Source organism: Corvus hawaiiensis, chromosome 13 (assembly GCF_020740725.1).
Source record: "Corvus hawaiiensis isolate bCorHaw1 chromosome 13, bCorHaw1.pri.cur, whole genome shotgun sequence".
NCBI lineage: Eukaryota > Metazoa > Chordata > Aves > Passeriformes > Corvidae > Corvus > Corvus hawaiiensis.
Window position 1 is genome coordinate 12,954,359 of NC_063225.1, and position 23,120 is coordinate 12,977,478.

General features: G+C 60.9%; 3 protein-coding genes across 3 annotated transcripts; all 3 read right to left on the reverse strand.

Annotated features, from left to right (window-relative positions):
* Positions 1-3,624: 3,624 nt before the first annotated feature.
* On the reverse strand, positions 3,625-4,417 carry SERF2 (small EDRK-rich factor 2). Its single transcript, XM_048317266.1, has 3 exons — positions 4,320-4,417; positions 3,937-4,045; positions 3,625-3,835 (listed from the first exon to the last, which is right to left on the reverse strand). Exons 1-3 carry the CDS (start codon positions 4,399-4,401, stop codon positions 3,772-3,774), a joined length of 255 nt encoding a protein of 84 aa, XP_048173223.1. The 5' UTR covers positions 4,402-4,417; the 3' UTR covers positions 3,625-3,771.
* Positions 4,418-5,353: 936 nt separating this feature from the next.
* On the reverse strand, positions 5,354-6,838 carry LOC125332439 (peptidyl-prolyl cis-trans isomerase FKBP8-like). Its single transcript, XM_048317264.1, has 4 exons — positions 6,415-6,838; positions 6,114-6,280; positions 5,935-6,023; positions 5,354-5,519 (listed from the first exon to the last, which is right to left on the reverse strand). Exons 1-4 carry the CDS (start codon positions 6,647-6,649, stop codon positions 5,444-5,446), a joined length of 567 nt encoding a protein of 188 aa, XP_048173221.1. The 5' UTR covers positions 6,650-6,838; the 3' UTR covers positions 5,354-5,443.
* Positions 6,839-10,287: 3,449 nt separating this feature from the next.
* PDIA3 (protein disulfide isomerase family A member 3) lies at positions 10,288-18,149 on the reverse strand. The gene is made up of 13 exons (XM_048317986.1): positions 17,888-18,149; positions 17,727-17,805; positions 16,913-17,030; positions 16,409-16,516; positions 15,407-15,536; positions 14,820-14,936; positions 14,260-14,385; positions 13,654-13,836; positions 12,987-13,095; positions 12,059-12,187; positions 11,558-11,637; positions 10,993-11,050; positions 10,288-10,689 (listed from the first exon to the last, which is right to left on the reverse strand). Exons 1-13 carry the CDS (start codon positions 18,067-18,069, stop codon positions 10,570-10,572), a joined length of 1,539 nt encoding a protein of 512 aa, XP_048173943.1. The 5' UTR covers positions 18,070-18,149; the 3' UTR covers positions 10,288-10,569.
* Between the last annotated feature and the right edge of the window lie 4,971 nt (positions 18,150-23,120).

The window sequence follows — 23,120 nt, forward strand, 5'->3', positions numbered from 1 at the left end:
GATGCAGAGCAGGGAACAGGGCCCTGGGGCGCAGGAGGGTGTGCAGCCTATGGCTGCTGCCCCCAGGGAGAGCACAGTGCCAGTGTGGCTGTAGGATCATAGCAGCCCTGGGCCCCCACCCACAGAGCAAACATGGCAGGGCGGCTCCCTGGGGCCCACAGCACCACGGGGCTGCAGCACGGGCTGTGCCCAAGGGGGCCCACACTTTGGTGGTGGCAGCAGGTGCAGGACAAGGACTGACACACATCACCAGGGCACCCACTAGGCTGGCACAGCCTGGGGATACAGGGCGGCAAGAGGTGAGGTAAGGGCGGCACTGCAGGGTGAGTGCCATTGAGGCCCAACTGGTCCCAGTGTGGCAGCAAGGCAACTGTGGGGGTTCTGATGGCAGCAGCAGAGATGAGGGACTGCAGTGCCCAGTGCCCTGGGGCTGCCCCTCACACCTCTCCTGCCCAGGAGATGCAGGGACACATGGGGGGCTCGGGGGGAAGGGCAGCTGTGGCACCGTCTTGGAGGCATCAGCCAGGTAACACTGGAGTGGGGGTTCCCTGCAGCCCCCATCACCTGAGGGGTCCCCAGTGTCCTGGGCTGTGCCCCAGTGGGCACCTGCCTCACCCCACCCAGAAGACTGGGCCGAGTGCATCTCCCACAGGGCTGGAACAGCAGGGGAGGGAATTTTGAGCGGGTCCAGCAGCACAAGAGGTGGCACTGTGGGGAGGGAATGGTGGGGTTGGCCCAGCCCTGTGAAACATCCCGAGTCAGCAGCACTGCTGCAGGTCCCCGCAGAGCCCGGCACGGGGGTTCTGCCAGACCCCTGTGCTGCAGGCACTGCGGGATGTCCTCTGGGGAAACAATGCTTTGCTCATGCCTGCTGCAAGCACAGGCCACTGGGCAGCCTGCCCACAGCCACTGGCATGTCCCTCCGGGCCCTTCACTGGCAACTGCTGCAACACCATGTGTCCTTGGGGCTCCCCAGATGTCCCAGCCTCACACAGTCCCTGTGCCAGCCTCAGGCAGGATCCGTGAGGCCCTGCTAGAAGGATGCCAGCTTCCTACTGGAGACCTGCAGATGGCAGAGAATGGGACATTCACGAGGTACATCAGGATGGTGCAGCACGGCCACGCAGCAGCAGGGGAGCAGCCACTGGGACAACCAGGAATGTGCACCTGCCCAGGGGTCCTTGGGCCAAGCCCAGCTGCTCCCTCACACCAGGATGGTGAGCAGGAGCCTCTGGGAGAGCAGCAGCCACGGCTCAGCCCCGCAGCTCAGCTCACCCCACCCCCCGGCCTGCCGGCAGCAAGCCCTGCAGCCGTGGGATACTGGAGCTGTCATCCATGCAGGAGAGGATGGAAGACAGGGACCAGCACCCACCATGGGAGCAGGGGCAGGCAGGGTGCTTTGTGCTGCCATGGATGGCCCCCATGAGGTGCAGGCAGGCTGGCTCAGCTGCCATCACTCACCCCACCAGCAGAGGGACAGCATGTGGCCCCCCTCCCTGAGCACTGCCTTTCACACAGGACCTGGGGGAACAGCTCCCCACATCACCAATGCAGCCTCCCAAGCAGACAGGGAGCTGGCTTGCAGCAGAACTGGCCTTGGGCAGCCGCAGAGTTCCACCTCCAGCATGGACACAGCGTCCTCACGCAGCAGCATGAACAGCCACAGCTCAGTGGACATGCCTTCACCCAGCTCCTATCGGGACATTGAGGCGAGGGGCCTTCCCCTGGCCCAAAGAGGGGCACAGGTCTGCTCACCTACAGCTCCTAGGCTTGGGCCCCTCACCATGACTCCTGTCACCCAGCAGGCCCCTGGCCCTCAGAGGTGTGAGGCAGAGGGACCCTGCAGTGCTTTGGCAAGAGGAAGCCTCCTGCCTTTACCCCAGAGGTAACCAGACTGCCCCATGTGGTGTGAAGGGCCAGGATGGAGGAGCTGAGCACACCCCTGTATTGGCACCCACCTCCCGTGTCACAACAGGGGTGTGAGGGGAGGGACTTGCGCCATGTACCAGCTGGTGCTGGCTGGGGATGGGGACACAGGGAAGTCCAGCTTCCTACTGTACCTCTGCATAAATGCATGCTGAGGGTACATCCCCAGCACCCTTGGCATGAGTCCCCAGCACCCCTGACCCCACAGCCAGGGCAGATGCACAGGAGAAGGGCCTGAGTGTTCCTCCTAGCAAGGGTGGACTTCTAGATCAAGCAGCTGCCGGTGGATGGGGAACAAGCCACATTACAGATCTGGGACACAGCTGGACAGGAGAGGTGAGAGCACAGGGCCAGGAGGCCTGAGGCTGTGCCAGGGTTCCAGCAGCAGCCCCACAGCAGCCAGTCACTGCACCAGCAGCAGTAACACCCCCAGCCTTAGGTACCGGAGTATCACCCAATCCTAATTCCACAAATCCCATGGCGTGCTGCTCCTCTACAAAATCAGCTCCCCGAGCAGCTTCCTCAGCATCCGCCAGTGGACTGAGGACATCAAGGTGGGAAGGGTCTAAGACAACAGCCCCCAAGAGAGGGGCAGGAGCCTTGAGGCTTCAGGAGGGTAGGATGTGCTGTGCCCCAACCTGTCCTGGGGAATAGGAATGAGACAGGCAGGAGCTGGGCTACTGCCAGGCAATGGGGACCCCCCAGGAAAGTGGGAGTGCTTCCCCCAACGTTTTCCCTCTTCCTAGTGTTTGTATCAGGCCCGGAACTGCATTTGGCTCCCAGGCTCAGCAGAGGCATGATGGGAGGCAGCCAATGTGGCTGTAGGCTGCCAGCCCCAAAGAGCCCCATGCCACCCTTCCATCCTGCAGGACACCAAGCAGTCACAGCCATTGATGTTGGTGGGGAACAAGACGGACCTGCAGCCTGGCCAGGCAGAGGGGGTCCACACAGGTCACAGGCAGCAACTGGCCATAGCGAGCAGCAGCTTCTCAGGGCCCCCAGGGTAACCAGGGCCCCACTGCCACCCCCAGGCCCACGGCTGCCTGTTCTGCGAGACCAGCGCCAAGGACAGCACCAGCGTGGTGGAGGCGGTGCTGCAACTGGCTCGGTGAGGAATGCAGGCTGCCGCGGGACCCGACCCCAAGACCTGTCCCCGTGCTGCCGGATCAGGCTGACGCCACGATTCTGGCCCTGCAGGGAGATGAAGAGGACTATCGGCACCGGTCTCCGCACTGGGCTGGACCTCAGCACCGCCACGCCGACGGCTCCGCGCTGCTGCCGGACACAGCGCGGCGCACGGGCAGCTACAGCTGGGCCCGCCCCGGCCGTGCCGCAGCGCGGTTCTCCCCCGGTGCGCAGGCCCGGCCGCCATCTCTCCACCGCCGCCCTCCGACCGGCCCTGAGCCCTCGCTGCGCCCCGGCCCGCTCCAGCGCCATACTCTCCAGCTTCGTTCCTGGAGGCTCCCGGCTCTCCCACCCGCCCCGGGGCGTTCGGTCCTCAGCCCCCACGCTGATCCCCGGCTGCTGCCCCAAGGACCGCCCAGGCCCGACCCCACCTTTGTTCCTCACCGTCAAGATGCCGCCGCTTGACTCTGCGACGGCCGCGCTCGGTCCTTCGCTCCGCGGACGCGATTGCTCCGTCGGCAGCACCCATGCTCGCCCACCCCCCGCCCGGCGCACGGACGAGCAGACGCAGCGTGCAGGGCTCCACAGCTACTTTAATAGGGGACGGCGCCGCAGGGCGCGGGGCGATGCCGGGGGTCCCGGCGGGACCCGGCCTGGGGCGGCGCGGGGCATCCTGCCGGCGGGACCGGCCCTGGGGCGGCGGCCCGGCGAGGCCGCCCGCTACTTGTTGCCCTCCTTCTTCTCATCGGCCTTCTTCTGCTTCTGCTGCATGATCTCCGAGTCCCTGCAGGGAGCGCGGCGGGGCTGGCGGCGGGGCCGGCACCGCCGCGGGGCGGGAGCGGGGAGCGGGGCGGGGGAAGCCGGCGGGGCCGGCCCGGCGCTCACCTCTGCTTGCGGGCGGCAGCCGAGAGCCCGTCGTCCCGCCGCTTGCCCTTGCCCGAGTCGCTCTGCTTCTTCAGGTTCTTCTGCCGCGCCAGTTCGCGCTGGTTCCCGCCTGCCACGGCGCGCCCGCCTCAGCGCAGCCCGGCCCCGCTTACGGGCCGCGGCGCAACCCGCCCCCCACACCCCGGCCCGACCACTGCCCGCAGGGCGGGTCGCGGCTTACCGGCGGATCGTGGCATAGCCCCTGACCCCGGCCCCACCGCACTCCTGAGTCCCAGGACAGCCTCCCCCACCCCGGCCCACCACACTCGTCAGCCCCAGCACAAACCCCCTTTCGTTCTTTCTTTCCTTCCTTCCTTCCTTCCCTCCCCCCCCCCCCAACTCACGGGTCATGGCGCCGCTCCCTCCCACCTCCACTCCACCGCCACGTCCCGCACGGACCCCCCCCCACGCTCCGCCCCACGCCATGCTTTAAGGGGAGCCACAGCCAATCATCGCGCCGATCCACCCCCCGCTGCACTCCCATTGGCGCGTCTCTCCGGCAAGACCCCGCCTGATTGGCCGCGGGCTACGGCCGCTCTTCTGCCGGCGGGGGCGAAAAAGCCGGAAGATTGGGCGCAAGCGCCGCAGCCGCCCCCGCGCGTCAGGATGCGTGCCGTGGGGGACCACCCCCATCGTGACGTCACGCGCCGTGCGGGCAGCGCTGCGGAGCGGGGAGAGCCATGCGGAAGGTGCGGAAGGTGCGGGACGGGGGCGGGGCGCTGTCCCGCCCCTTCCTCAGCCCTTCCCCCCGCAGCGTTCTTCTCCGCCTCAGGGAGTGTAGGGCGATGCGAGGAGGACGGTATGAGAGCTCTTCCATCTCCTCGGTCAGGCTCTGGGGCGCTGCGGGGCCGCTCAGACCGCTCCTTCCGCCGCGGGCGGTGCGGGGGATCTACGGGAGGCGACGGCTATGGGCACCGTCCGCGCCAAGAGGGTGCGGGACGGGCATCCGTCCCTGCACAGCCTGATTCGCCTACGCACTCGGGGCTCGGTGGCGGCATGGGGTCGCGGTGGGGATTCTGCGGGGCGGTGCTGGACGGGCGGCTCTGGCGCTTCGCCAGCCGTGAGAGCTCGGTGTGGATCACCTGCAGGCGAGGAGCAGCTGCGGCGGGCAGGGCTCCGGTGGGACACCCGACGAACCCAGTACCGACTCCTGCGGGATCCTCTCCCTCCCCATCACTCCTGGCACCATGTCCTGTGGGACCCCCGCCTCCCACACCTTGTTGGCCGGGTCCAGCTCCAGGGCTCTCCTCAGGACGAGCGCCGCCTCTGCGTCCCGGCCCTGCTCTGCCAGCAGCTGCGGAGAGAGGAGCGGAGGGTAGCGGACGGCCGGGCCGAGGGGAGCGGGGCGGTGTGGGGCGATGCGAGTCCCACCTGCCCGCGCCGGAGTAACGCCCGACCGTTGTCGGGGCTGATCCGCAGGGCCGCCTCGCAGGCCACCAGCGCCTCCTCCGCCCGCCCCAGCTTCAGCTCAGCGGCCGCGCAGTTGTTGAGGCACTTCACGCGCTGCTCCCGCAGCTCCTCTTCCTCCTCGGGCCCGGGCGGAGCTGCAGGGCGAGTGGCGACCTCAGCACCCCAGCCCCGCAGCCCCGGGCCCTCCTTCCCGTCCGGTCTCACCGGTGATGGGGCCGTCCAGGGCGCGTAGTGACAGCCGGTACGAACGCAGCGCCGCCGCGAAGTCACCCCGCGCGAAGTGGAAGTTGCCCCGCTCCCGGCGCTGCGAGCCCAGGCGCAGGCGGACAGCGGGCGGCAGCGGCTGCGGGTCGGGGCCGTCCCGCACCTCTAGCAGCGTAACCTCGAACAGCAGCGGCGCCTCGGGCGGCACGTCGGGCTCCCTGCTGGTACAGCGCCGGCTGCCCCCGACCCCTGCCCGCGTGCCCTGCCCGCCCCGGTCCGTCTGCCCTCCCGCCCCGTGCCTGCTCCGGTACCCGCCTGCCCGGTCCCTCTGCTCGCCCGCCCTACCTGCCCGGGCGGCCGTAGGCGTAGGGGAAAGCGGCGAGGAAGAAGGAAACCTCCCCGGGCTGCATGGTGGGAACGCCCAGCTCCAGTGCCTGTGGATGGGCAGGGCGGGGTTGGCGCGTCGCAGCCCCGGGCGACGCTGAGCCCGCACGGCACTGAACCGCGCACCGGTTCGGGCTCACCTGTACGACGTCCCCGTGACCCGGCACGAAGATGAGCCGCGGGTCCCGCTCCACCAGCCCGCCGTCCTCCAGAGCGCCCAGCACCTTCACCGACACCTCCTGGCCCGGCAACGGCCGCGGCCCGCCCGGCCCGGCCCGCACCACGCGCTTCCGCAGCAGCCCGTCCTCTGCGGGGGAGGAGGTGCTGAGAGCCCAGCTGGGAGCCCCGAAACCGGCACCCCTTGCCCGACTCTCCCCGGTACCGACCGTCCTAGCCTGGGTCCCCGGCCCGGCTCTCCCGAGGCCGCCCGCCGGCGCTCACCCGTCAAGTCGCTCCAACCGTCGGAAGCGAAGAGCGGCCCGAAGCCGCCGGGCCCCGGCACCGCCAGTGCCTCCAGCCGCCGGTAGAAGAGCCGCTCCTCCTCGCGCACCGACGGCACCGCGATGGCGGTGTGAGGCAGCCGAAACCGCACCCGCCGGTCTCGGCCGGGTCCCCGCGGCCGCCCGCCGGCCCCTGTCTCCCTCTCCGGGGACCCGCCGGGCGACGGGCCCGGCATGTCCGCCCCCGGCCCTCCTCGCCGCCCGCCGCTACCTGCTAGCCTCGGTCCGGGCCCACCCGGGGCTCGTCGGCGGGTGCCCACGGCCCCCAGCCCGCACCGAGCGTGTCGCCACCGGTCCCGCCGCGCCGCGACTGCCGGGGGTCGCCCGGGCCGGGGACGCCGCGGAGCGCATGCCGCCGCGCCGTTACCTAATGCCGGGAAGCGGCTCAGGGGATTAGTCCGGGCCGGCGGCAAAAATAGCTGGCTCAAGGCGAGCCCCGCCGCGGGGCTCCCGCCGCCCGGCCGGCCCGCTGCTGCCCCACCGCCCGCCGCCGTCGCGCGTTCCGGGCAATGCCGTGGCTGCAGGCAGAGCTGTGTGGGCGTCTCCGGTGCCGAAGTTGCGGGCCGGGTCTCCGGCTCAGCCTTCTGCACTTGTGGCTCTCGGCGGCGCGGGCGGTGCAGGGCTGCAGGCGGCGGCAGGGGGACCGGGCCTGGCGGGGGGGAATCGGGCGCCGGCGGGGCTCACCGGCGGGACTCACCGGCGGCCGCTATTGTTGCAGGGGGCACCGAGGCCCATGATCGCCTTCCAAGGCACCTGGGGAGTGAATGAGGGAACCGCAGGGCCCAGGGCGGCCACGGTGTCAGGGAGCCAGGGGGAACCGAGGGGATCAGGGTCCCCTGGGCAACCAGGGGTTGGGGAATCGAAGGGACAGCAGGGAAAGCCAGGGTGGGGGTGAATGCATTGGGGGACCGGGGAAATCGGAGGAATGTCTTGGTTCCTGCAGGCCAGTGTCGTCCGTGCTCTGGCCAGCAGCCAGTTGGAGGCACAGCACGGGGCATATGGCCCTGCCAGCTCATGCAGCAGAGGCCAGAACAGTCCCTAGGGTGCCCTGGGAGGAGACAGGTGTCCCAAAACAGGACTCATGGCAAGCAGAGAGGCTTTGGCCAGGAGGCCAGGGCAAACACATGGACAGTGGAAACTTGGATGAAGCCCACAGTCTCAAAGCCTCAGTCCATCTCTACCACAGTTGTGTGGCTGAGCAAGGCAGCGCCTGTGCCCTGTATCCCAGCCCCAGAGGCTCCCCAAAAGGCCCTTTGGAGAACCTAGCCGCGTTGGAGGAGAGTGGCTCCAAAGAGCTTTTATCCACATGATGGTCTGGTCCTTGCCACATGCCAGGTTCCAGGCGAGCAGCTTCTTCTCAGCAGAAATCTCGTATTACTTACAGTAAGAGAGCTTGGCATCCATTGCCACAAGGCTCCCTGTTGCTTAGTGTAATTTGGCCCAGCCCCACAACCCTGAGGGGCTGAGATGAGCTCCTCCCTCATTGCCCACAGCTGCACTAGGTCTGGGCACAGCCATGGCACAGCCCTGCCAGCTCACTGCCCCTCAGGCCTCGGGTCTTGGCAGGAACATGGGCCCTGTTCTGCCACATGGGTCTTGCAGGCCCAGGGTCTCCCAGCTGGGGCAGGCATTTCTGCACTGAGTACCACGACGTGCATGCTCTCAGCAGCAGCAGGAACTGGAGAGTGGTGCAACTGGGAGCCAAGATGAAGAGGCTGATGCAAGGAACAGAGGAACGCAAGGCAAGCAGCAGACCTGGGCATGATGGCATCATAGAGCCGTGCTCTGGTCCTGCCCACCCGGGTTTTGGGTTTCAGGCACTTGAAGCTACAATTGTGCACCAGTACCACTACCTCAAGGTGAGGCTAGATGCAGGGCAGCTCCAGGTTTCTTCCTGGACATGATCCATACATTTTTTTTTTCCCCTCCAGACTTATCCCAGCTAGCAGCAGAAGAATCACTGTGAATATCTCCACCGAAAGCTGTCTCACATCAAAAGCCTGATTTTGCAGTTTGAAAGAAGCAGGACCTCCTAGGCACATCGCTGCTGCAGTTTTTTCTTGCTCATCTGGATCTGTGTCTGAAGCAGTGCCGACTGCTCCAGCTGCCCTGAAGCACCTGGGGCCAGCTCATTCCCTGCTCCCTGCAGGGGGAGAGGCAGAACCAAGCACCTGGAGATCTTTTACTAAAGCCTGAGCCAGCTTGGGGGAATGTGTTACTTTGGGTGGTGGCTTTGCTCTTACACAGGACCAGCTCTCCATGCAGGTGTCACTGAAAGCAAGGTCTGTAGCCATCCTGTTTGCCAAGTACTCCAGGCAACAATCTACAGATCCTTCCTCAAATGCCTGTTCCTCCTCAATTGAAGCTCAGTGAGGGACATCTGGGTAGCCACCAGCACAGCCCTTCCTCATCCTCTGTCTCTCCTGCCAGAAAGCTTCCCCAGGCCTGTGCTAACTTCACCCAGGCTGCTCTGGCAGCAGTGATGCTCTGGAGCAAACATGCTGAAGAGTTTTACCTGTGTTCAGTGCCCCAGCTGCCACCAGGTGAACAGTCACAAACCAGGGAGCAACGCCAGGATCAGAACCACTTCCCTGGCTCTCCTTGGCTTGATGGAGGGCACTGCCCTGCCCATGAAGGAAGCAGAACTCCAGTTTGGTGTTCCATGGGCAACTGCCAGCTGTCAGTGGAGCCTGTTGTATTCCTTTTCCTTGCAGCAGTGCCTGGAGCCCACAGACAGGTGCAGGGCTCCTGCCAGTCTGTGCAGAGGCCACTGGACATCACATGCTCCTCCAAAGGTGCCTCGACACCTGCATGCATTAGGGGACAGAGCACCTGCCACAGCAGCAGAGCACAAGAAGGTAGATGTGGTTTGCAATACTAATGTAGCTGAGAAAGAAACTGTTGTACTGCACAGCTACTGTAGTCAAAGAAGTACACCATAAGCCTTGTATGACCTACTGTACCTGGAGTATTCCAGCAGCAAAACATAAGATACCCAGGCCTTGAGTTGTGGGGGAGGAATCCACAGAGAAAGCAAGCTCTGGCTCTTGCCATGGTAACTGCTGCCATGCAACAATACTTTGAGTGTGCTGAGCTTCACTTCAGCTTGCATGCAGTCCAGGAACCCAGAGCCAGGGCAACAGCCCCTACCTGGTCAGCCCATCTCTTTCCTGCCCTTCCCAAAGGACAGCAGAACACCCTCAGAGGGTCAGTCACAGGCCATACCACATGGTCTACTCCTCCCCCTGCTGAAGAGAGACTCACAGCTACCAGCCTGTTTCTTAGCACGAGAAGGAATAATTAACTGGTCTTATCTACCCTCACCACAGCCAAGCACCAGTCTGTGACAAACACCCTTGGCCCTACCTGTGTTCGGATAGAGGCTGTAGGTACTAACACTCCTCCCCCTACACCTGACTACTCCTGCACCAGCTTCAAAGCTGATTTATTGCTGCTGCTGAGGGAAGCCCTTGCCAGCCTGCTCCATGTGCCTGCACTGCTCTGATCTAACAGTCACAGTACCTCTGAGCTTGCTAGGGCAGCACACAGACAGCAAAGGCACTTGTGACCAGAGTCCCCCAGTCCAAAACATGTGCAAATGCAGCACCCAAAGCCCAACACATCGGGACAGCTGCCGCTGCTACATTCTGGAGGGGCTCTGGCAGCTGAGGAAAGAGGAGAATGGACTAAAGGCTGAACTCAATGGCTAGGAGGGCTCACTACAGGGAACAACTTGCAGCAGGAAGCTGCTGCCTACAAAGAGCAGGATCCCACTGTTAGGTCTGATGGGTTGCCCCAAGACAGGGACACTTGCTCTTAAGGGGGTCATTTTATTGTTTCACTTCTCCAAATGTACAAAAAAAATTAGAAAATAACTGTACCCCCACCCCCTCCCAAACCACAAAACAAACCAGCCTGGGGAGCCCCACAACAGTGCAGCTAAGAGACGGCAGGAAATTAAACATTACTAGATACAGCAGCTGGGGCCCCTCGGCCCACATGGCCACTGGCTCTCCACAGCCCAGAACTGGCCCCAGTCTGACCAGTGCTTCCCCAATTCACAGAGCTCATCCTGACAAGGTGGCAAGTAGGTACTTTACAAATCCTCCTTCACCTTCTTCTTGGATTTCTTGGATTTCTCTTCCTCCTGCAGCACGGGAGTGTTGGTTGCCTCCCGCTTCAGGTAGCTGATGAAGTCACTCACTTCTCTGCCCCCCTGCAGAAAGCAAACAACAGTCAGGTAGGACCTCTACCTGCCATGGGCTTCCCCTCTCCTCAGGGGGATTCAGGTGCCAAGGCAGGAGACCCAGGTGACTGCAAGCAGACTTCTCCCCAGGACCTACAGCACAAAGTACAACACTCCCAGCAGGAGCATTCATCACCACCAGGTACCATCAGGTGTGTTCCCAGGGTAACAGGACGCGGTGCCACCCCCAACTCTAAAGAGGCCTGAGTATGATTTGAACACCTGAGTGCTCTTCACTTCTTTACAAAGCATCAAGAACAGCAAAACACTCACCTCATATTTCTTTGGACTCTGCTTCTTGCCAGCTGGAGCAAAATAGATGGTGGGGAAACTGGAGAGAGAAAAGAAACACATGAGCTCCTGACATGCTCTGATTTCTGTAAGACCAGCCCCAGCTGAAGGGACTCACATCCCACACTGCCCTGGTTTAACATGGCAGTGCTTCAGTGGCTCTGAGGCACCAGGTATGGCCTCCAAGAGCTGGGCCACACCCGCAGATCTGGCTGAGCTCACAGGTTCAAGTTTGCTAGCTGAACTGCTTTTGGAACAGCAAGCCTGGATTTGTTTTCACACTGCCAGGAACAGAATCACAGAAGATTCCAAAGCAGCAGGACAGACCTCCAGGCAGAGCCAGGACACCAGAATCCTGGAGAAGCCAGGCAGATCAGTGTATTTTGTTTTCACTCTTGATTTTTCCACATCGAGCCATTGCCCAGCAGTCACCTAGCTACTGCCTGGCAACCCCCACACCCTTCCCCGTGAGGCTCTTTCAGCTCTTCAGTGCTGTGGCCGAGGTCAGACAGAGACAGACATGTGGTAACACAGCAGTCAGACCTACCCTCGGACTTCATAGGGAGAAGGCACATCATTGGCTGTAGCGTCCATTTTGGCAATGATGATATTGGGATCTTTGCTGAGCTGTGGGTAGAAAGAACCCATCAGTAACCAATTCCAAAATCCAGGAACCCAGCAGTCAGCACAATCTGGGACAGTGGTGTCAGAGGACAGTGCACAGGGAATGCCATTTCACCAACCCTCACTAGATGGGAGACTATCATCATGCAGAGGGAAAAGACCCAAAAAGAAACTTGGGCAGTTGAGGCCAGTCACTGAATCAGGGAATAATCCTGTGCCCTAGCCAAGAACACAGACCAAATATACCAGTGTGGTTGCTACCACAGATCCTGCTGTGAGATATTTGCCCCTCACAGAGAGACCAAAACTTGCAGTCCTCAGGAAGGCACAGTTATGCCCCATTTTCACAGAGGCTAAAAACAACCTGCAGGATCATTTACTGCTGCAAAATTCTAGTTCACATTTGCAAGAGTCTCAGACTTACCTTCTCCCCCAGTTCTTTGTATTTGGGCTCCAGATTCTTGCAGTGGCCGCACCATGGTGCATAGAACTCTATCAGGACATCTTTGTCTTGTGCATTAACAATTTCATCAAAGTTCTCAGCCACCACCACCTGTAAGGTTTGATCCAACCAGTTAGTTCCTTCCAAGTCAGAGATGAGGCTGTGATATGACATGCTCCACACACTCCACCCAAACCTGGTTCTCCCACACTTGCACAGCAAGCAGCACAACAACCAAACATAGCACTCCTCATCTTCACCATGCAGGTAAAAACCTGCCATAAGTTACCAGCACTACCTCTGAGTGAGGTCTGCATATGGTCTCCTTGCAGGAAGATAAAAGCCATTTCTTTTTAATCCCAGCAAGCAATCAGCCTAGCAGGACTGGCTGAGACCATCCCCATCCCTCCAAAAACATCTGTGAATCCTGTGACTCACACTCCTGTATAAGGCACTCATCAAAAAGCCAGGCCAGGGAATGCTCTTACTCAGGGCAGAATTGCCTGGGAGGATGAAAGGCAGGAATTATACCAGATCCCAATGATAAGATGAACATGGAGTCACAACCAGTAAAATAGTGCAGTCACAACCAATAGGAAGACCATGCCATGAGGGAGCACAAGCCAAGAGGGCAGGCCTTTGTGTAATCCCCGGAAACCTGGATGCTGCTGCATTCATGAAGCATGTAACTGTTGTGGCCAAGCAGCAGCTACTATGCTGAGAGAAAAAAACAGAACCCAAGCTGCATGTCTCCCTTGCCTCAGAAAGCTGCAGTGGAACAAGGGAGTGAGTAATTCCTCTATCACCACAGAGGCCTCTTGAGTTGCCACCGTGCCACACTACCAGCACTTCACATAGGCACAGGAAGCTGCTGCTGAGCAGTGTCTCTGCAGCCATAAGCACCACTCACCTTTACGGGGCCATCATTGCTTTCAGGGACAGGCTCTGATTTCAGGTACTTTTTCAAGTTTCCATCAAAGTAATCTTGCAGGAATCTCTCCAGAGCCTTTCCGTCACGGCTAAAAGAAAAGTGATGTTACAGCCATCATCACACACACAGCATGAGAGGGGGAAACTTTCAAGGCTTATTTAAGCTCCTTCCACCCACACAACAGATGCCACCTGTATCTCTGACAGCGCCAGTCTGGGACTGGCTTAGTAGACCCCAGAACAAGTGCAAGGATGTCCTTAAGGGCTCTGACAGGAGGCTGGATGCACATCCCATTCAAGGTTTCAGGCCTTCCAGCATCCTTCAGGTTTTTTTCAAAATGAAAGGTACAACTATTCCTTCTGCCCTTTATTGCACCCTAATTCCTAACCAGACATTTCAGTATCTTGAATTAAATTCTCTCCCTTTGTGTAACAGGAGGGGCTGCAAGCTTTCTGGAGAGCAGGAAAACACATGAGCAGGAGCCATTTTGACCCAGCACTTATATCTTCCAGCTGGAACATTGAGCTTTCCTGTTTCCTCCAAGCTAACAAAGCTTGGAGGAAAGCTTCGTTAAATCATCTGGTCAGAGACCTCTAGACCAAAGTCCATCAAGTGACACCCACTACCACCAAGTTCAAGAACTCACGAGAACTCTTCTTGCATGACATATTTATCTCCTTTGGCAGTTCTGATGGCAACGACAGGGGCCTCGCCCACGCTGCTGTCCAGACCAAACTCAGAAAGCTCATGGCCAAAGGTTTTCCGACTAGCAACAGCATAAGACAGCTTGTGGCCAGCATCCAAGAACTTCTTTGCAATCATCATAACTCTGAGGGGAAAAAATAACAAACAAAACCACAAAGCATTATTTCTTGGAACATTTTCTTCCACATGATGTGACACCCTTCAGGATGATGTGCACATCGGGCTAGGAATTCAGCGGCACAAAGTGCTCTTCAGAGCCAAGTCCTGTAGAAATGGTGCTGAGAAGCAGACCAGTAAGCTTGTGTCTGTGGTGACTGAGGCATGTGTTGCGTGTTTCCATCCTCCACCTGCGTGACCCAAGGGCCTCAGGCACGAAGGGCAGAATTGCACACCACAGCAGTGAGGCAGTTTGTGGGTAAGGTCTAAGTCCCTAAGGACCAGGGATGCAAGAGCAATCATGCAGGGTTTCAGAGGACTGTCACCCAAGCTATGGAACTGCAGCAAGGCAGGAACAGTCCGAGGCTGATTTACCCCCCACCACTCCCACCTGTTGCGCCAGTAGTTGGATCCCTTTGCATTCTTCTCATAGTCAACGTCGTAGTATGCCACCAGCAGGTCCTTGCCCTGGATCAAGTCTTTGTTGTCTTCAGTCATGTGTGGGCAGATACCAAAGCTGTCAACGAGAGAGGTTATTAGCAGAGTCCAATGACCCCAGAACAGGCTTGACACAGCACACTTGCTTCCCACCCAGGAGTGTTAAATGCCGTGACTGATCAGGCCTCAAGAAGAAACACTTTGCTCATTCCTGTACCAGGTTATTCTGAGTCAAATCTCCATCTCCAGCCACATCAGTGGCTAGAGCTGACCCAAGTAAGGCCAAAGTTAGCACAGTTCTCACAGATTCCATTTTTAAACAGAATCGTGGTTAGAATCTGGAGAGTGCATGCCAACAGCCAGGCCAGGATTTCAAGAAGGTGTCCCCAAAGTGAAGCAGTGCCAAGACACGCAGCAGGGAGTGGCAGCAATGCCAGCTGGGAAAACAAGCTCTGACAGGGACAAAGCCAACTGGAGCCAGTCTGTCACATTTGCGGGTGAAGAATCACTCACATGTTCTCTTGGATGAATTTCTTAATCTTTCCACTGGTGATTTTGTCTTCTGGATACTTGATAGAGCTCTCCTCAAACTTGTTGGTCAGCCGTGGAGGACGGAATAAGACAATACCTCTGCAGGGAAGCAGGTATTGTGAATTAGTCCAAAATGTCCCTGGGAGTCCAAGGACAGCAGCCAGATGAGGCAAGAACCCAATCTCCAGTGACAATCCCCGCTCATTGTTCATAGCTCAAACAACACTGTCTAGCTTCTTGGTGCCACTAGTGCATTAGGTGTACCTGTCAGAGCCTTCTCCATGATTCAGACACAGGCCACAATGAGAAACAAAACTCCCACCATAACAAGGAATATGGAAGTAAAAGGTCTCTGTTGAGATACTTTCCACCCAGAGGCAGACACGAATGCTTCAGAGCCTCTACCCATTTACACGTTTCTATCTCAATTCAAAAGAAACACCACTGTCAGCTGGGGAAGAAACCAGACCTTAAGCTATGTTTAGAAAGTGAAACCAGTTAACAACTGGCATCCATGAATTTGTTCCAAATGCCTCAATAACAAGGAATCTTTGTATTAAGTAACTTACTCTCCATCTTCCCTGTACTTCTGCACCAGCTGCTCCTCGGTGGTGTGCGCAAAGCGGTAGTTATCCCTGAGGCTGTTGGCTGCTTTCATGAACTCCGAGTAAGCATCCCCAGATGCATCACCAAAGAAGCCTGCAGCAGAAAGGGAGACTGTGACCTCAAACCAACCCAGCTGCGGACCCTCTGCAGCTCTCAGCATTTTTCTCTACAATGCACTGGGATCAGCCCTGAATCCAGTCCTTCAATGCATGTTGAGGCCTTTACCTTCGACAGCTTCTCTCCCATGTTTTGGAACCTCCTTGCACCCCCTCCTTTCCAGCAGCAGGATGGTACTCAGGAGAAGCCCAACTTGGGCATTTAGCCAAGGACAATTGTCCCCTGAACACCCAGACATCCACTGGTGACTGTATAACAACAGCCACTGGCACTTAATAACAGTAAGTTTAGGAATGCTGATTAATGCTCATGTGGTTATACCTACAAGATGGCACCTGAGCTGCACCATCTGCTGTAGCCACATGTAACCACAGACACATCACCCGATGCCAACAGTCCTCTGATGACACCAGACCAACAAATGCACCTTCCAACACCCAAAGCTACCTGTTGTCAGCCAGCGAAGAAAGCAACAACTTTTGGAAAATATATACTATGGTACCAGGGGAGCCAACAAAGCCAGATGGCCAGGAAAAAAATAAAAAAGTTTGGAAGGAATACCCAGAGGTCCTCAAGTCCAATCTCCCACTTGAAGTACAACCAGCCCCAGCCAGACTAGGTTGCTGAAAGCTTTGTCCAACTAAGCTGTGAAAATCTTTCAGGTTGGATGTTTTTAAATCCCTCTGGATACATGTTCTAGGGCTTTATTGTTCTCATTACCAGCAGTGCTTTTGTTCATGTCCATCTGGAATTTCTTTGCTACAGCCTGTGGTACTGCCTCTGATCTTTCCACACAAGCTCCCAGAGCCCAGCGCCCACTCATTTCACGATGCACTACCTCTACTCACCCACGACAGAAGCATCTTTATCGCCAATGAACTTCTCAAACTCAGCCACAGAACTGAGAGCCACCGAAGCAGGTCCCGCCTGTTTCTTGAGATGGCTGACAATCCCATCTTGAAAGATTAGCGAAATAATTAAAGGGATCAATACCAAGTTCCACAACACATTTTTCAAGCTTCCTAAACCAAAAATTGTTTCTGCAGAATCCATACACATCTCCCATACAAGACATATGTGAACTGAAGGACTGCTCCCATCAGCTTCACAGAGGAACTTTCTAGCATCCTGGGAGCTAGGAGCTAACGTGGAAACCTTCACCTTTAAAGGAGAGCTTTAAGGGAAAATAAACATCCCAGGCTTTGCCAGCACAGAGTTCTGGAAACGGTAAGGGGTTGGGGGATGTATGGGTAGGTGGGAACCTTCTCTGCATCCCTGGACACTAAGCTGTTACATGTGGGCCTACCTCCTGCAGCAGCTCAGCAAGCCAAATGCTGCCAACCAGCTCTTACCTGCTGTTCTGGGCCCATCATAGGTCCCTGCCTCTTCTCCATCTCGAAAAATCTTTAATGTGGGATATCCACTGACTCCATACTTGTTACAGGTGTTGGAGTTTGCTGTACAGTCAACCTAAAGGAAAAGAAATCTTGCTACTCAGCCTGAGATCAGCCCTAACACACCCAACCCAGCCAAGGGACTAGAGGGATCTGTCACACACTGCCTGCTGCTGGACAGCCCAGACTGGGAAAGAGGTAGCACAGGTATAGTGAGAGGCCCAGAAAAATATTTGAGAAAATACTGGAAAGACTAAATAGTTTCAAGTTTCACCAGACTACACATCAAAAAAATACTAGAAAGGATAGCTTCTTGCAATCAATGACAAGGAATTTCTCAGCACCTCATAAATCCTGAAGTTCATATAACACCTGAAGAAAACAGGCTGACCTGACCAGGACGGCATGGTGCCAAGACTCCATGCCACTTCCCATAACGGAAGAGAGAGATTCTGATTTGAGAAAACCCTACAAGTTTTGTGGCAGAAAGATTGTAGCTTCCTCTGGTCAGCAAGCCTCAATGGGTATGTGAAGCACGGTGCTCACTCTCAGGCTCATCACACAGCTCAGAGCAAGCCTATTTCCCCGGCTGGGGCGAGCGCTCACACACCCTCTGCACACCAGCTGCGCGGCTGCAGCCCTGCAAGGATCGGCTTCCAGATTATTTTAGGGCTCCAAGGCATCAAAGAAACGACGCCCGTCGGATCTGCGGAGCAGAAGTCCGGTCGCTGGCCGCCTCCGGGTCGGCCCCAACGCGGGAGCCTGTGCTCACCTTCACGAGAGGCACGATTCCCTTCAGCCGGGTCGCGGCCGACTCGTATTCCGGCGCCAACCGCTTGCAGTGCCCGCACCTAGGGGCACGGAAGGGAGTCAGACCGGCCGAGTACCCGTCTCGGCCCGCCTCCGGCCCCCCCGCCCCCAGCGGCCCCTCACCAGGGCGCGAAGAACTCCACGAGCACCAGCCCCGGGCGCTCCGCCAGGCCACTCTCGAAATCGGCATCGCTGAGCTCCACCACGTCGGAGGCGCGAGCGCCGAGGGCGAGCAGCAGGAACGGCAGCAGGAACGGCAGCAGTGAGGCAGGCAGGGCCCGCAGCAGGGCCCGGGGCGCGATCATGACGGCGGGAGCGGCGGGTCCGGGTCCGGCAGGTCCGGGAGCGGCGGCTGAAGAAGCGCCGGGGCCGCAGCCGGAAGTCCCGCCCCCGCATCCGGATCTGCCGTGTGGCAGCTCCTGATTGGGCGCTGCGTTACGCGGCGCCGGCCAATGGGCTGCCGGCGGCGGGGGCGGGGTCTCCGCAGCCGGGCCCGCCCCTCCGCCTCATCGCCCCGGTTCTCGACGCTGCTCGGGCCTCGGCGGGGGCGGGGCCCGTCCTCGATGCACGGGGCAGTCCCCTCCCACGGCCCCGGCCTGCTGTGTCCCGCCGAACACAGCGTCTGCCCTTGCCCCGGCAGGGACCGAGTGCCGCGGGGGCTCCGCGGGGCCGCGCGCTGCCGAGTCCGCTGTCGGTCTCCGGGGGCTTCGCTGACCTGATGGGTTTGCATTAACTCCGCCGTGGCCACCGTGTCTGTATCGCGCCGTGCCGGCCCAGCGGTGACACGTGCCCAGCACATTCCGCACGACAGCTCTCGGCTCGCTGCAGGCTCGCCTGCTGGACTCACCGCAACCCCGCATTTTCGCTCACTGCCCCTCACGCTCCGGCTCTGGGGCAGTCCGGTGTTCCCCTGGCCCCGAGCCAAACCCGGGAGCGGGTTTTTTCCCTGTAACCCCATCCGTCGGCATTTGCGCCTCTGCTAGGGTCTGCGGTCGGAAGGACCCTCGGCTGTGCCATCCCTGCCGGGGTGCTCGGCTCGCCCCCAGCTTTGACCAGGCACAGCCTGCTCCCAACTCGTGCCACCTTGCCCTGGTACCGCCAGGGCCTGGGGCTGTCCCCGCGCAAAACCCCGATTCTCACCCTCCCAGCGCCACCTCCCTTTGCAGGGGGCCGGGCAGCTCAGGTGGACCTTGGGGGACAATGCATCAGGCGGGGAAACGTTTTCGGTACCCCCGTTTCCACCTCACCATCTTTTCCATCATCCATCCATCTTTTCCACCATCACCCCGTTTCTCCTTAGAACCCACGTGCTCCTACCCTGGCCTTGTCATCAGGTCCCTTCCGCTCACCGCTGAGTTTTAGCAACTGCTCCCCGTATCCCCAGAGCTGATGATTGGGGCCAGCCGTCATCAGGTGCTCATCTCCGGCACGGGAGGAGCCGGCTGGGCTGTTTCTGGTATTTTTGTCACCAATATTGAGCTGCGCCAGCCGACCAGGCGGTCGGCCCCAGGGCTGCGGGAAGAACTCGTGCGACGTCTCTGACTTCATCGTCGCCATTGCGGCAAAGAGCCCTGGACCGGGACCGCCTCCCGGGAAGCGCCGTGCGGCCGCCGACTCCCGTCAAACAGGCCCTGCCGGCCCGGGGTCCCCTCGCCACTCGCCCCGATGCTGCGCGCCCCGGGGCCGGCAGGGGGCGCTGCCCACCGCCCCGCCAGCGCTGCCGGGGCCGGGCCGGGCCGGGCCGAGCCGTTCCTTCCCGGCCAGCGCGGGGCAGGCAGGGCCCCCGGGCCGGGCAGTGTCCACAGCCCTGGGCAGTGCCCTGCCGCCCGGCTGCCTCCGCCCCTGCCGGGTTCCCGTAATCAATAATGCACAAGCGCGGCACCGTTTGCAGTGGTGGGGCTGGCCAGCGGGAGTCAGCTCCGTCGCGCCCTGGGCGGCCAGCGGCAGGAGCGGCGTGAGCAGGCAGGGACCGGGCAGGGTCCCATGCCGGGGGAAGTATCAGGTGTTTCACAAGTACGTCTCGGCGGTCTGTGGGACAGGGGTCTCTGGGGCTACCAGTGTCGGAGAAAGGCTGGGAGCCGTAGCGAATGCGGGAGCGGCGGGGGCTGGAGCCGGGCTCCGGGACCTGCGGGACCTCGTCTGTCTCCCTGTGGCTCGCTCCTGCTGCCCGCAGGACGCAGAAATAGCTTCTTCCCTTCCCAACCTGGGGATGCTGCTCCTGCTGGTGCTGCAGGACCCAACCCCGGCGAGTGAGAACGGCCCTCCGGGAGCGCAGACACCGTGGATAGATGCGTGCTCGAGGGCCGGTTCTGCTCCCTCATCCCTTGCCGACTCTAGAGCCGTTCCCCTCTACTGCGCGGGCCCAGGGAACGGCTCCCAGGGCAGACACCCGCTCCCGGGGGGGGGTTGCTCTGCACTCCCGATAAGCTGGGCTCTTCCCGCAGGAATTGACTCGGGACAGACCGCTGCTGCACTCCGACACCTCGCGCCCGTCCCCGCGTCCCAAGCCTGACCGCTACTGAGCAGCGACGTTCCGGCTGTGACATAGGCCCGGGCCCAACGATGCGGTGGACCCCCGGCCCCCAGGCATAGGCCGCCTAAGGAGCTGGATCCTGCGGGGGGCCCGCCGGCAAGGAGGGCTGCCTTGACTTCGAGGGCCGCACGGGGGGCAGCGGAACAGCTTTCCCGGCCCTTCGCCCAGTTAGGGGCCGGCGAACGAACAGCGGGCCCGGTGCGGCTGCCGGTCCCATTCCTCGGCTTCTCCCACGGGCGGTCTCACCCGGCGCCCCGGTCGCACCGGGAGCTTCGAGCTGGGCAGGCTGGGATGCGGGACACGAGTCCCGGACCCGGACCATGCGGGTCCCCTCGGGGCGGCGTCCCGGGGCTGCGGGAGGCCCTGCTGCGGACGGCGGCGCTGGCACTGGGGGCCCCACGCCCCGCTAGCGACGGGCCCCGCGCTCGCTCCCGGTGTCCAGTGCGGCCTGACGGCCGCGCTCTTCCCGCAGGGACGCTGCCACGGCTGCTGCTCTGGTGAGTCGGACCGCCGCACGACCACGTCGTTCACCGGGAGCCTGGTGAGCGCGGAGCTGCTGCGGCGGGGCGGCTCCGGCAGCGCGGAGGAAGCGGCCGCTCCCGGAGGCGGATTGGGATCGGACGTGAGCCCTGCTGGGTTCCCTGTCAGGACGGGACAGGCAATGACCCATGCCGGATGCCCCGGCCATGGGCAGCGGGCCCTGGTCCGCAGACACCGGCTCCTCTGGGCCGCACCGGATCGCTGATCCTGATCGCTGGCTGTTGGCCAGGTGCTGTCTTTCAGGAGCTTCCGCCACAATCGCAGCTGGGACGCCCGGGTTTCGCGGCTGGGGTGCTCCCTGCCTCGCCGCCTTTCCCCGGCTGCCTCCAGCCCCGTTCCCCGGGAAGCAGCGGCTGTGCCCTGGGGCCAGACCTCGCTCCTGCCGCCTGCACTGGAGGCTGTGTGCAACGATAGCGTCCCCGGGCTGCCGGGCATCTCCAGCTTCATCGTCTACCTCTCCTGCAACCTCTTCAGCAGCTTCCGGGACTTCGGCCAGCGCCCGGGGGACCCGGGGGCCGCCTGCGTCAACGCAGCCTGGTACCTATCTGCGGGTGACGGGCGCTCGGCGTGGGTCTGCCGGGAGCGCGACCCTGCCCAGTTCAGTGCCACGGTCTGCAGCAACACCTCCCTGAGGGAGAACGCCGGGCCCCAGCAAGCCATACTGGAGCGGCTCTTTGCCCACTCGGCTCGGGGTCTGCTAGGGGCCGAGCACCTCCCCACTGGGTACATGCTGGAGGGCGCCTGGAGCTGCTTCCTGGGAAGCCGCGTGCTCTGGGGGCATCCAACTCCGGGGCAGTGGAAGCCGTGAGATTCTGCTCACAAACCTCCGGGTGTGGCACTCTCAGCTGTGTGGCGGTCCCCAGTCCCGGGCGCAGACGCCCAGTGCATTAGAGCTTGGGAGCAGAGCCCTGCTCCTCTGAGGGCTGGAGCCTGTGGGTGTGGGGGAACGCTGATTTCTGGCAGCCGTGCAGGACTGTGTGTCCCAGCTGCTTCCAGGAGCTGGTGTGCACCAACGCCTCCCTCCTCCAGCTGCTGGGATACCCTCAGCCCGTGACCAGGGCACATTCCCAGGGTGCCCTGCCTGGGAGATGCTGCCTGCTGCAGCATCCTGCCTTTGTCCCTCAGGCTGGACACTGGAGCTCTGGCCAGCCCTGGCTGCCTACCTGCTGGGGCTGTCCCCGCAGTTCTCACGGTGCCAGAGGGAGGGCTCTAGGCTGATCCCCCCCAACCCAAGGTACCTCCTGTGCCTGCTTGACCGCAGCCTGGTCCTGTCTAAACAAGAGGAGGCTCAACAGGTGGCCGGGGAGCAGCTGAGCAAGGCCATCCTCCTCTCCAGCCTCCTGGATAACATCTCCTTGTGGGACTTGCTGCTCATCCACAGGCATCTGGTGAGCTGTGGGCTGGTACCTAGGATGGGAGCACAGGGCCTTGACCAAGAGGGAGCTGCTGAGCTCCCCCCATTGAGTGGGGCAGTGCTGGGGCAGCAAGCAAGGGTCTCCCTGGGTGCAGGACAGCAGTTGGGGTGACAGACCCAGGGAGCCCTCCTACTGGCTGCAGGCTTGGGCCAGGGTGCAGGCCACAGTTCTTGTGCACTGGCAGCCATGGTGGGAGCTGGACGGTGCATATGCTCTGCTCAGCCACCAGCGGTTGGGAGCAGCCAGCCCCAGGCTGGGGGTCAGACCTCTGGCTCAGGGTGAAGACTCCCCTTTGTCCCTGCATCTTTATCCTTGTAGCAAGGCTGCCACAGACTCACTGTGGGACACTGAGCCAGGAGCTCTGAGGGAAGGTGTGGATTGCACAGGCAGTGCAATCTTGCTCTCTCCTGCAGCCTGTGCTCTGGGACCTGCTCCAGGACAGTGAGGATGCTCCTGCCTTCGAGATCTTGGTGCAGGCACTGCCCATCCTAGATAGGCTGGCTACAACCCATCCAGGATCCTGAGGAGCATGGGGCCCACTGGCTCCTGCTCTCCCACTGCCTGGGTGCTCAGACACATTTCCCACAGGAGCACCTTCAGATGCCAGAGACCTTCCAGGGTCTACTGCTCAGTGTGGGACCTGAAGCCATGCAGCACTTCCTGGCCCTGCTGCACCGCTCCTGGTACCAGCTGCACGGGGAGGTGGCCAGGGTGATTGGGATGGGGCAGGGGGTGCAGAGCCCATGTGTGGTGGTTGTGAAGCCTTGTGATTGGGGGGAAATCCGAGTGGTGCCTCTGGAGGGGGACAGGGCGCTGGGAGGTCAGTGGGGTGGTGAGTTCTGGGGTAAGAAGAAGCCTGAGCCATGGC

Coding starts and splice junctions, on each gene's coding strand:
- SERF2 (XM_048317266.1), bottom strand. CDS start 4,401: ATGGCGTGGGGCGGAGCGTGGGGGGGGGTCCGTGCGGGACGTGGCGGT. Junction 4,046..4,319: donor AGGGAGCGGCGCCATGACCC/GTGAGTTGGGGG, acceptor GCGCCGTGGCAG/GCGGGAACCAGCGCGAACTG. Junction 3,836..3,936: donor GCTGCCGCCCGCAAGCAGAG/GTGAGCGCCGGG, acceptor CGCTCCCTGCAG/GGACTCGGAGATCATGCAGC.
- LOC125332439 (XM_048317264.1), bottom strand. CDS start 6,649: ATGCCGGGCCCGTCGCCCGGCGGGTCCCCGGAGAGGGAGACAGGGGCC. Junction 6,281..6,414: donor CGGTTGGAGCGACTTGACGG/GTGAGCGCCGGC, acceptor CCTCCCCCGCAG/AGGACGGGCTGCTGCGGAAG. Junction 6,024..6,113: donor GTCACGGGGACGTCGTACAG/GTGAGCCCGAAC, acceptor GCCCATCCACAG/GCACTGGAGCTGGGCGTTCC.
- PDIA3 (XM_048317986.1), bottom strand. CDS start 18,069: ATGATCGCGCCCCGGGCCCTGCTGCGGGCCCTGCCTGCCTCACTGCTG. Junction 15,537..16,408: donor TAAAGATGCTTCTGTCGTGG/GTGAGTAGAGGT, acceptor TTTCTGCTGCAG/GCTTCTTTGGTGATGCATCT. Junction 11,051..11,557: donor TCTCCCTATGAAGTCCGAGG/GTAGGTCTGACT, acceptor TTCTCTCTCCAG/TTTCCCCACCATCTATTTTG.